The following is a 12,504-nucleotide window of genomic DNA, read 5'->3' on the forward strand; positions in this document are numbered from 1 at the left end:
CCGTGTCTTAGAAAAACAGGTCCCATTTATTTATGTTCCTGGAGTTCGGAACAAGTCAGCACTGAAACAAAGTAACAATGGAAACAGCTCAGAGCAGCTGGGAAACGCACAGTCGCAAAGTCCCTCTGGTGTGGACCCTGCCTGTCCACCCGCCCCTGTTCCAGGTGGCTGGTCTGGTGGTGCTGCCGCCTGGAGAATGGGGGTCTCGTGGGGAAGACACCTGCAGCAGGAAACTCACTGAAGTCTTCTGTCTACCTAGGCTTTCCCTGCTTATTATTATTCTGCTCCATTTGGAGAGAGGTGGTCCTCTTGGGGCGCTCTCTACACCCCAGACCTCAGGCCTAGCTGCTGTGCCCTCACCCCAACCTGGGACCCAGGCCCACAGGTGGTGACCGGCAGCCCCACTGTCTACACATGCCTTGTTAAAAAGGAAAGAGAACCAATATTCCAATTATACTCAGAGGCACCCTCTGTGTCTGGGACACATTTCACTGAGGGCTACTCCAGGGGACTGTCGCCCATGGGCCTGTGTGGCCTGGAACTGCAGGAAACAGGGTTGCAGAGGGCCCACCTTGCTCTGAGACACCCCAAGCCTGCTTGGACCTCCCCAACGGAACCAGGGGTCCGTGTGTTTCCACCCCAACCTTGGCACAGCCCTCGGAGCACGGGGGAGTTCAGAGCAGTGCGGGGGTGGAGATCTGGGCCGGCTAGCCCTCTGAGCCTGTGGACTGGGGTTGAGGAGCCCCAGAAGGAGTGGAGGGAGGCCAGGTGATGGCCAGGCAGGCAGGGCCCATGGCGTGCTGAGGGTGGGGGTGGCCAGCAGCTGCGGTAGGGGTGTATCAGGAGCTCCCAGCATGAGCACCTCATTCCCAGACCTCAGGCACAGGTCTGGGCCGAGGGTCCTCTGCTCCCTCTGACGGGGATTCTCCCTGGGCTGAGTCTCATCCAAATACCTCACAGCTGTGGAAAGAATGAGGGTGGTTACTCATACCCCACAGGCCTCCCCCCAATCCAGCTGCTTGGTGCCCGAGGCGTGGACAGCACAGAGTCCTTGTCTGGGAGGTGCTGCGTGAGGCCTCATACCCTGCAAGGTGCTCTCAGACTCATGGACACACATCCATTTTTAAGAAGCACTTGAGGGGCCCCTGGGGGGGCTTGGTCGGTTAAGCGACTGAATCTTGGTTCCGGCTCAGGGCGTGATCTCATGGTTCGTAAGTTCGAGCCCCACATCAGGCTCTGTGCTGACAGTGTGGAGCCTGCTTGGGATTCTCTCTCCCCTTCTCTCTGCCTCTCCCGATTGTGCTTTCTCTCTCTCAAAAAATAAATAAGTAAACATTAAAAAAAAAAAAAAAAAGCACTTGGGGCCAGCACTGGCGAGGTCAGGGCAAGGCTGGGTACCCTTGTGGTGGATTCGTCCCTGGGTCTGGGTCCAGACAGAACCTACAGGGTGACCACCTCGGCTGGCATCACGATGCATTTGGAAGTCAAAACACTTTGACCCTGAAACGTGTCAGTTCTGTGTTTGCTGTTCTGATCCCAGAACGTGTGAGTGCACGTGCCTCAGAGCACCAACCCCTGGCAATGCTCAGGGCACGGGCTATATGAGTGGGTGTTGGGGAGGTACCCAGTTCTCAGAAGGGCAGGGTGCCAGGTTCCCCAGCAGCTACTCCAAAGGGGTGTCCGGGGGTTGGGGCAGGTGGGAGTGGTCCCCATCGGCTTCTGTGGCCAGGCCTCTGGGCCTGGGTCTGCGGGTCCTTTCCTCTTGGAGGAATGCCTGAGCTCTCAGAAATAGCCCCACGCCACCCTCTTTGACATGTGGTTCCCAGGGGTACAGGCAGTGAGGTCCTAGGGAGGTTGGTCCAGGAACAGAGGTAACAGGGGAGCAGCCTCGTTGGCCAGGGTGCTCCTCCTGGGGGGCTGTTAATGTCCAGCCACGTGACTGTGTGTGGGAGCATATGGAACAAGGCGGAGACACCCAGGCTCCCTGGCTGGTGGTGGCGTGTCCAGCATCTTAAGGTGACAGTGGACGAGAGAACCCTCCCATTACTTCAGGGGAAGCCGGGACAGCCCCACACCTAGGGCCTGTTTTGTCTGCCAGTCAAACCACTGTCAGAAGGGGAGGCAATCACCAATGAGAGCCCAGATCACTGGTCATCACCAGCAATCTAGGGTGCATGGGCCAAAGGCCTGTCTTCTATACACTCTTGGCTCAGCATACCCTCAGACTTGGGGACGGCTCTCACAGAGTGGGGGAATGGGGGGGATGGGGTGTCTCCCCAGAACTGGGGGATGGCTCTCACGGAGTGGGGGAATGGGGAGATGGGGGTGTCTCCCCAGAACTGGGGGACGGCTCTCACGGAGTGGGGGAATGGGGAGATGGGGGTGTCTCCCCAGAACTGGGGGACGGTTCTCACAGAGTGGGGGGATGGGGGGTCTCCCCAGAACTCGGGGATGGCTCTCAAAGAGTGGGGGAATGGGGGTGTCTCCCAAGAACTGGGGGATGGCTCTCACAGAGTGGGGGGCATGGGGGGTCTCCCCAGAACTCGGGGATGGCTCTCACAGAGTGGGGGAATGGGGGTGTCTCCCAAGAACTGGGGGACAGCTCCCATGAGATGGGGGGAATGGGGGTTCTCCCAGAACCAGGATGGTGCTTCCTGCAGTGGATAGGTGTATGACCCGGGGCTGGGTGAAGGTTGGTTGAGAAGGGCTCTGTGTCTGAGTGGCGCCCCCATTTCTTGCCCTGGTCACCCCAGTCCCACCCTCTCAGGGGCGATGTGCCTGTGTGTACATCCTGAGCGGCGTCTGGGCTCTCCTGTGCTGCCAACAATAGCCTGGCGCCCCTGCTGACTAGGACAAAGAGCGGCCAACCCTTGAGCAGGAAGCCCCACCAGCAGGGTCCCCAGGCAGGTCCTGAGCATGCCCGGCAGGCCTCTCACAGGGAGGTCTCAGGAGAGGGTACTCACGGTTGTGGTGAACTGGCTGTGGAGCTGCTGCTGCGAGCCCCTCCTGGGGACAGCAGGGCAGGCGCTCTGGGGGCCCTCCTCAGAGAACAGCCCCGGGAGCCTGAGGCCACCGGCCCCCAACGACGTGCACTCAGTCACTGCAAAGAGGGGCTGGGTTAGGGGTGGCTGGCCCCCTTGCCTCTGCACGCAGCACTCAGGGCCCCCTGAAGCGTGTAAATAGAGAGTGAGGCATGTGTTATGCACGCAGAGTTATGACGGGACAACTGTGAGGCTGGGTCACAACAGATGGGACCGTGCTGCCGGAGCAAGCGGACACCCTTATGAGCAAGTGTCTCCTGACCCTGCTTTTCTGAAATCAGAGAAGACTGGGAGGGAGGTGCTCAGGTGACCTCTCCACCAGCGGGACGCCTCTGGCTCACATCAGTCAAAGGGGAAAAATAAAAAATGAGGCCCAAGAAGGGCCACACGGCTTAAATAAATAGGACAGGATGAGGGCTCAGCCCTAAAGGGCTGCTGGGGGCCCCAACTGTATCACCACAGGCGGAGCCACGGCCATGGCCCTGCTGCATAGGCACAACCTCCGTGTGGCCGGTGTGGGCTTTCCCACACACTTCTGCGTGGGGATCACAGGGCCATTTCCGCGCGGAGCTGACGACGGCTGGGCAGAGCCCTCCCGCACAGACTCCTGCCCGAGTCTTACATCGCAGGAGAAGAGAGAGCCCCACCTCCAGACCTGGGCTTCACTGGGAGACGCACCAGCCCACGTGGGAGCTAGGGAGGGCGGCACCAGGAAACCGCAGTGGCTGTGGGCTGGCGACGTGGGCGTACCCCCAGCCACGCTCCCTGTGGGCCCGCCCAGAGCACAGGCCCGACGAAGGTGGCTGCTGCTGTTCTGAGCAGGTGCGGGGCACCTGGCACCCCCGGGCACCCCCAGCAGACTTCAGGCACGATGCCTCCATCGGGGCAGACACGCCTTTGTGGTCAGCGGTGCCCTCGGAGGTGTTGTCATGGTGGCACAATGGGGGCTTGGGAGGACGTGTGTCCCAGGCAGTGTCACCGAGGAAGGGCCTCACTGGGGCTGTGGGAAGGATTTCTGTGGAAAACCAGACACCTGTGACCCTCCACACCATGTGTGTGGTGATTCCCCACACACAGGAGACGAAAAACCAACCACCGTGGGCCCAGCCAACACACCCACCCCTCCACGTGCAGGCCGGCGCTCTCAGAATGCAGGCCTCTCCGTGCGCCGTCGGACAAGGGGGGGACCCGTGTGGGTGGCTGTGAGGCCCGACAGCACGGACACGGTCTGCACAGCACACGTGTGTCAGTCACAGAAGGCTGCTTGTGCCCCATGCATACTCCTGTGGTCACGGGTATGCTGAGCCTCTGTCTATTTTCTCGTTAGTCTTTCTGTTCTCCTTCTCCTCTTTCTACATTCTTTTGGATTGAGCTTTTCTTAGGGTTCCATTTTATTTCCGCTGTTGGTATATTAGCTGCAAATCTTTGCTTTGTTATATTAGGGGTCATTTGGGGTTATAATGCATACCTAACGACTTACAATCTGTCCCTGGTGGTATTACACACCTCAGCAATCATATAGAACCACACAGCTGAGAACCGCCACATCTCCATCCGTTCTATGTACACAGACACCATGGCCTCGGCGTGTTCACCCCGTGTTCTCTTGACACTGTGCTGTTCAAACAGCCACTGTCTCTTACAGAGACTTAAATAGAAGAGCCCTCCTTTCTTCAGCCTTTGTCCCCCCCGTGTCACTGCCCTTCTCCTTGGAGTCTGCTGGTAAGGAACAGTTACAGCTTTTCATATGCACGAGCATGTTGTTTCGCTTTGTTTCACTATTCCTGAAAGACACATTTGTCACGTTGAACTCGATGGTTGTCAGACAATGCCAGCCCAACGTGTTGTCCGCCGTGAGAAGTCCCTCTGCACAGAACACGCCGGCTCCCCTGGCTGCTTTCAAGATGTCTGTCGTCACTGGGTTTCCACAGTTTACAACGCGCATTCTGTGTGCTTGGGGTTCAGGGGTCTTCTTGGGACCTTGGGTTTACACCCTTCATCAAGTCAGGGAAATATTCAGCCATTGTTCCCTCAGAGTTTTGTTGTCCCTCCACTTTGGGGACGCTGGTACGTGTTTGTCAGGCTGCTCGAAGTTGTCACACAGCTCACTGCTCTTTTTCCTTGATTCTCTGTGTCATTTTGGACAGTTTCTACTGCTACATCACTAACCTTTTCTTCTGCCAAGTCTTACTTTCTGGCAACCCCACCCAGTGACATGTTCACCTCGGGCGTTGTGGCCGTTTATCTTGCTAAGCTTAGTCCACCCTATCTTCCCTGTTGTGACTTAATGTGGTGGACAGCAGAGACACAGGATGACGGTGTGACCACCAGGATCGGTGATTCTAACGGTCACGTCAGTTCCAGCTGACGTTGCCCGATTGATTACAGCCCTTGTTACGGTCTGTCTCCTACATCGTTGCAGGCCTGGTACGGGACAGTGTGAGTCTACCCTGCTGGCTGCTGGATGTTTCTGTGACCCTATAAACCTCCTAGAGGTTTGCTGTAGGATGCAGTGAGGTTACCGGCAAACGTCTTCCATCCGTGACGTGCTGGCAGCTCGGCAGCAGTGTCAGTCCAACACCCTCCCCTGAGCGAGCCCTTCCAAGGACCTGCAGCCGCCCCAGGATGGGGCTGCTGCTGTCTGTGCCGTGGGAGGCTCTTTAGTCCCCCAGAGGTTCAGGCCTGGGCGGCCTCCTCAGGTGCGGTGCTGACCAGCGCTCTGCTGGGCCCAGACCCTAGAGGGCTCACCCTGCATGGGGCTCCCCTGGTCTGTCCTCCTCCACTGGGGTTCTGAGGCTCCCCTCACTGCACCCCTCTCAGGGCAGAAATCGGACCAATCACAGGAATGTGTGACATCACATTCCTGCCTCTCAGGTCACTACCTGTGGTGCTGGATGTCCTATGTCTCAAAATCTTGATTCACATCTTTTGTCTGTTTAGGTTTTGTTTCGTCTTGTTTTTGTCTGCTTGCTTGTTTTAGGTCTGTCCCCTATTACCTCATTTTGGGTGGAAGTAAAAGTTTTTGGTGTTTGTTTTTTTAACAAATTTTTCTTTATAAAGAAAAATCAGAATGCGTTTGAAAACTTTTGGAAGTACATAGGAGCAAGGGAGATAAATGAGCCCGTGAACTGCCCCCCCCACCCCCAGGACCGGCTGTCGGAGGCCGGGGCGTGCAGGCTCCAGTGCTAAGTACACTCACTCGTGGAAGGCTGGCTCCCGGTCTCCTGCTCCAGCTCATCCTCCTCCTCGAAGCAGGTGCGCATGTCGTACGGCCAGGGGCAGGAGGCGGAGCTCCGCAGGGCTGGGCTGGCAGTGGCATGCAGGCCCGGTGGCCCCAGGGCAGAGGAGGACTGGCTGCCAGAGGAGGAGGTGCTGCTGTCTGAGATGGTAGAGTGTGGCCTCTTAAAGGAGGTGGCGTGGTCACAGGGGGGCACGGCCATGGGTGCTCGCGTCCATGACTCTGGAAGGGGACAGAAAGCAGGTGGGTCTGGTTTTGGCTCCAAAAGCGTGGTCCAGACTCGAGAATGAAATGGCCATCTGAAAACTGACCAGGTCCCTCTCACTGCAGTCACGTCCAGCCCACTGTGCTGGCCCTTGGGGCCCACAGTGAGCGCCAGGACCTGAGTCTGAGTCGGCGGAACAGAGTGAGAGTGAGGGCTGAGGCCACATTACCTGCCCCCTTCTTGACGGCCCGATCACTTATGGCTGCATCGCTGGGCTGGATGTCCACGAACGGTTTGGTGCTCATCCCCATTGACACCATTTCCTGCATTCTGAGCTCTAAAACAGAAGCAGGTAGGACATTTTCCAAGCAGTGGCTTGGCTTTGATACCACACCTGTTGATGCTCTGCACCCAACACCATCAATCCAGACCAGGAGCATGTTGGGGCAGAAACCTAGGTGGGGTCCTGGCACATGGAGCATAGGGCCTTCCAGAAGAGGTCCCTCACCTTCAGGGAGACAACAGTGTCCTATCATCCAGGAGGGCATGGTGCTTTGTCATGACATCTCTGGAATTGCCGTGGTGTGGGGACAGGGGTCTTGTTTATACATGAGTAAAGGGGAAATACGTGTTTGTGTGCTGATGGAAGGATCCAGCCACTTCCACATAAATGGTGCTGACGGAGGGGGCCTCCCAGGGGCCACCTGGGCCTAGGGCTCTCCAAGGGCCACCTGGCCCAAACTGGCCCCAAGCATGGTCCAACCCCCTAACCCCTGACCCCAACCCCTGACCGCATGCCCCTGGCCTGAACTTAGCCCCTAACCCCTGGCCCCAAACCTCTACTCCAAGGCCAGACCCCTAAACACAGAGCTGGCTCTCGATAGCCCTTTTTTGCCCACCTCTGTTCCGCAGAGCCTGCCGCCACAGGATCTGCCCTATCATGTGGGTCCAGGCTGTCTTGACCTCTGCAGAGCTGGCCTGGAGAATGTAGGTGTCCTGGGATTTCCGCCGTCTGCGGAACCAGATCTCAAACCTCAAGCCACTGTCTCCGACGTTCTCCGTCATCCCAATCTCGGCTGTCTGCACCACAAGCAGTGAGCAACCATTGATCCAACTGACCACTCCCTGGCTGACTGACCCCAGCACCTCAGTGTTGGGAGTCTCTTCACCCAGACATCTAATGGTAGGGATGAGGCAGGCCTGGGGCCCACTGGATGAACTGGGTTCCAATCGTGTGCAATGGCTCCCTCTTGGGGCCTCAGTTCCCCCACTGGAGAAAGGAAGGCCGGCCTAGAAGGTTCTGTGGTTGCCACACCGGATGGGACTACAGAACCCTCTCTGATATGCTCCTTGGCATGGGCAGGTACGGCACTGTGGTTGTGGGACCCTCTCAGGAGCTCAGAAGCTCAGTCAGGTGAGGGCCACACCTACAGACATGCCAAAATCTGAAATGGAGTTACCGATTGAGGAGACTTTTTCCAGCCACTGAACCAGTACATGGAACTATAAAGGACAAGTGCCTCCTTGCAGTTTTTGAAGGTCTGAGGCTTTCGAAGCCCAGACAGAATCACAGAAAACAACAGATAGCACATGTCCCTGCTCACACCCAGCAGACCAGGACCTGACACCCAGCGGCGTCCGGTGAGAGGCAGGCGTGTTACCTTGAAGGACTGTTTGTACATGTAGGTGTCGTAGCCTCCGTCCACCTTTTTGGTCTTGCTAAACAGGATGAGGTCTTCAAAGAGGAAGACGTGCCTCAGATACTTTTTCCTTCCACAGCAGACGATAAACTCGTCCTGGCATCTCAGCTGCCCCTGCTCCTTCAGATTTACCTGCAGATGGAACCAGCCTCCCTCAGGGACAGTGAGACCTGACCTGACCCCACTTCGGCCTCCGGAGAGGGGAGAGAGGCTAGAGGTGAAATTGATCACCAATGGCCAGTGACTCAATCAACGAGTCCTATAATGAGGCCTCCATACAACCCCAAAGGACAGGCTTTGAGAGCTTACTGCTTGGTGAAGAGGTGAGACGCTCAGAGGGGGCACAGAAGCTCTGCACCCGTTTCCATGCACCTGGCCCTGTGCCTCTCTTCCATCTGGCTGTTCCTGAGTTGTGCCCTCTACGGTACACTGGTGAGGTCATAAGTACACTGCTTCTCTGGGTTCTGACCTTTGCCACAGGAAGGGGAGCCCTTCACCTGTGGGGGTCTCATGCTACGTCCAGGCAGATGGTGTCAGCATTGAGTTGAATGATAGGACATCCAGCTGGTATCTGAGAATTGCTCGGATGTGTGGGGGAAAAACCCACACATTGTAACCGGTGCCAAACCCTCAGGGTCGGGGCTCCTGCCAGTCTGCGTGGCTGAAGAGGCAGGGCAGGACGTGGGCACATCCCCAGCCAAGCCCACGCACAGGCCAGCTCACCTTGCAGGTGCCCAGCGTTGGCAGTGGGAGGACATCCATATGGGTGGTGGCCTGGGGGCTGTGCTGCATCATGGTGGCCAGAAGGGCCCGTGCTCAGATTACTGCTCATGAAACTCTTAGTGCTGTTTTTAAGCAGGGCACCCACATTTTCATTTTGTACTGGGAATTCTGGGGCCGTCCCTCTGAATGTCAGACATAAGGGGCTCTGCCAGAGAAAGGGCTCCTCTTCTGCCTATGCTGGTCCTACCATGCTACTGTGGTGGGGTGGGGCATGGATGCCGGCCCTCAGCACTCCAGCAGAGAGGTTGGCAGCATGGGACGAGCCAATGTTGGCTTGCCCCAAGCCCGATGGCCCACATTTTCATGCATCCGGTTGTCCTCAAGGAGCCCTAATCAACAGATGGCCTGCCATTCACACCCTGCAGCTGCTGCTCTAGTCACCTGGACGGGAAGCCGCTCTCTGCTCCCCTCACCTGCGAGCCCCTTGAGAGTTCTCAAGCTTCGGGAGACTTCCCCAAAGGAAAGCGTATGTGTTCTGATACCAGGCCACATCTTTCCTGAACTCACGAGAGCCCATCAGGGCCTCAGGGCACTTACATCACAGCCTCGGACCGCATCCATCGCCAACAGGTCGTTGCCATGGCGCAGCTGGAAGCGGACCACACCCTCGGCAGCCCGGAGCTCGCCCAGCTCCTGCTCCCAGGCAGGGCAGCAGCTGGCCTCCCTGGCCAGGTCCTGGAGAAGCAGTGCGTACTTGCCCATACGCTGCACGGGCTTCAGCAGGTAGGAGGCCAAGTTCATCTTGTCTCCCAGCTCCCGCTGCTTGTCCTGCAAGGGCCAGGGTGAAAGGGTCAGCCCCTGGGCCGGGTGGGGGGCGGCGCGGCTCGCGGGGTGGGGGGGTGACCTTGAAGAAGGCGTTGCCGTGGCTGCAGAGCAGAGCATCTGACCGGGGCTTGTTCTTGCTGTAAAGCGCGTACATGCCAAACTGTTCCTCCTGCAAAAGGGGAGGGCACCATGCATCTGAGTCGGGGGCTGGGGTCAGAGTCTATGCCTCTCTCCTCACCCTCCATGTTCAGTCCCCCTGGGGGCGTGACAGAAGGAGCCTCGGTGCTGCACTACAATCTTCTAGGCTTCCCAGCCTGCAGGGCCTGCTCGGCTCGGGGCCAGAGTTCTAGAATCGGTCTTTACCATATAGGGTTTGGGGGAAGAGGGAGAGGGAGTCCTCATGAGGCTGGCCTGGGAAGGGGCATGGAGAGCCTTTGTTCATTTAATGGTCAAGAACCAAAGTTGTGTTAACCGGTAAAATTCTCACCGTTGTCAATAATATAAAACGACACAGAGTTCACCTTACGGCTAAAAGCACCTTCTTAGAAATAGCTGAATTAAAAATAGAACTATCCTACGACCCAGCAATTACACTACTAGGTGTTTATCCGAAGGAAATGGGAATGCGGGTGCGAAGGGGCACATGCACCCCAACGTTTATAGCACCATTATCAACAGTAGCCAAAGTTATGGAAAGAGCCCAAATGTCACCTGACTGATGAATGGACAAAGAAGATATGGTATATATACACAATGGAATGCTACTCAGCCATCAAAAAGAATGAAACCTTGCCATTTGCAACAACGTGGATGGAACTAGATGGTATTATGCTAAGTGAAATAAGTCAGTCACAGAAAGACAGATATATGATTTCACTCATATGTGGAATTTAAGAAACACACCGGATGAACATAGGGGAAGAGAAGGAAAAATAAGATAAAAAGAGAGGGAGGCAAACCATAAGAGGCTCTTAAATACAGAGAGGTATTTTGAAGGTAGGTGGGTGGGGGATGGGTTAGATGGGCGATGGGCATTAAGGAGGGAGCTTATTGGGATGAGCACTGGGTGTCGTATGTAAGTGATGGGTAAGCAGGGTTTATTCCTGAAGCCAAGACTACAAGTATGTTAACTAACTTGAGCTTAAATTTTAAAACAAGATGCCACATGGGATTTCTTTCATCCTTGGACATTTCTGTTGTGGTAATTTACATAATAACGCTGAGGTCAGTGTCTCATCTGCCCACAACACAGATGCCACTAGGTCCCCAGTACCTAGAACACTACTTGGTAATTTGGTGAAAGCATTTTCTTTTCAGAGTGAATTAAGAATTTTATTAAAGACGCAGATAGGGAGACATCCCATATTCATTGCTGAGAAGACACTTATCAAGGAGAGAGCAGCCTTTCTCGAGTTAACGTGCACACTCCATGAACCTCTGTCAAAAGTCCGACTGGACTGGCTCAGAGCTCCCTGGGCTGGCCCGGGCTCCACCTGCAGGGGGACCAGGTGGGCTCCTAAGTACAGGAAGCAAGCTGATTGGGGGAGGTGCTGTTGGCCTATTACCTTAAGTGAGAAGTGGGGCTTTCGACAGAATTAGGGGTGATGATGCAGGTGAAGCCCCCAGTGTCATACGGTTTGGGGGAGCCAAGGGTGCCTTCAGGGGACACGGAGCAAAATATCCAGTATGATCAGACCCACAAGCGTCTTGTCTATTTTGGTCATCTGTTTATTGGCAGGTCTTACATACTATTAGTGACACATTTCCTATGTCTGGTCTGCAGACAGATCCAAACGATCCGAAACGTGGGCGTCACCAGACCCAGCCTCTCCAAGGGCGACCTGGGCTGATGGCACCTCGGTCTACCACACTGGTGTCAGCGCCCAGGAGGGAGGGACTCACGTGTCTCAGGAACCCGCGGCCCGCTGCCAAGGGGCAGGGCTGGCAGCGCTCCAGCTCTGCGAGGAAATGCTGGCGGTGGAAGTCATAGAGCTTCTCCAGGTTCCCAAAGATCATGCTGCGCTTCCCTCGAAGGTCCTGAGGCAGGTCTGTCCTTTCCATTTCTGGAAAATAGTTGTCGATGACATATCCTAAGGACCTGACATACTCCCTCTCTGTGGAAACCATCTCGGCCATTATGTGCTGCAGTCGGCTGCTGGAAGACAGAGAAGCAGGTGGCCACTCAGCTGTGCACGGGTCACAGCTTTACTCCAGGCCTCGAGAGACCCTTCGTCCGCGCTGTTGCTGCTTCACACAGAAACAGAATGCTCTGCAAACCCAGAGGAATAAACATGACTATTCGTGGGCAGGAGAACCTTTGTGATTAAGTTTTCTGTTCAGCAACGAATGCTGTCAAGTGTGCTCTGTTCCCTGGAGCTGCTCCTTTGACGTGACGAATGAGATGAGAAAAACGGGCAGGGACGTGATTAGAAACAAACTGGTTGCACGAAACACTTCTGTATTATTGATCACGGCCTTTTGGGACAAAAGATCCTTTCGGAAAGTGAAAAGGAGAGATTCCCAGGCCCCCTAACTCCAACCCAGAGTTGTGAGGTTTCTCATTCCCAGATGGCTTGATTCTGGCACCCTCTGCATGGAGAGCTCTGGGAGTAGGGAGATCTGAACACTGCATAGAAGGCTGTGGTGAGGATTCATGAGAAGAGGGTTTCTGATGCACACGGACTGCTAACCTACCAGAAGGGATTTCTGAAAACTCAGCTTTATGCTGTAGAGACGTCTGACCCAGAGGCCGAGGAGAAGCTGCTGGAGTAG

The 12,504-nt window shown here is 55.9% G+C and overlaps 1 protein-coding gene across 6 annotated transcripts in view; it reads right to left on the reverse strand.

Annotated features, from left to right (window-relative positions):
• Nucleotides 1-7: 7 nt before the first annotated feature.
• The window catches only part of PLEKHG4B (pleckstrin homology and RhoGEF domain containing G4B), an 82,337-nt gene continuing 69,840 nt past the window's right edge, over nucleotides 8-12,504 (reverse strand). For 3 of the 6 annotated variants that reach the window (XM_006928146.5, XM_023240054.2, XM_045039604.1), the window contains 9 exons: nucleotides 11,635-11,887; nucleotides 9,812-9,901; nucleotides 9,505-9,735; nucleotides 8,146-8,316; nucleotides 7,384-7,564; nucleotides 6,714-6,821; nucleotides 6,241-6,501; nucleotides 2,964-3,100; nucleotides 8-960 (listed from right to left, as the gene is read on the reverse strand). In XM_006928146.5, the coding sequence (XP_006928208.3) occupies nucleotides 955-960; nucleotides 2,964-3,100; nucleotides 6,241-6,501; nucleotides 6,714-6,821; nucleotides 7,384-7,564; nucleotides 8,146-8,316; nucleotides 9,505-9,735; nucleotides 9,812-9,901; nucleotides 11,635-11,887 (1,438 nt within the window). In that variant the 3' untranslated portion in view covers nucleotides 8-954. The remainder of the gene's footprint in view (nucleotides 961-2,963; nucleotides 3,101-6,240; nucleotides 6,502-6,713; nucleotides 6,822-7,383; nucleotides 7,565-8,145; nucleotides 8,317-9,504; nucleotides 9,736-9,811; nucleotides 9,902-11,634; nucleotides 11,888-12,504) is intronic. The other 3 variants (XM_023240052.2, XM_045039596.1, XM_045039612.1) reach the window with 3 other exon arrangements.

This window comes from Felis catus, chromosome A1, assembly GCF_018350175.1.
Source record: "Felis catus isolate Fca126 chromosome A1, F.catus_Fca126_mat1.0, whole genome shotgun sequence".
NCBI classification, from domain to species: Eukaryota; Metazoa; Chordata; class Mammalia; order Carnivora; family Felidae; genus Felis; species Felis catus.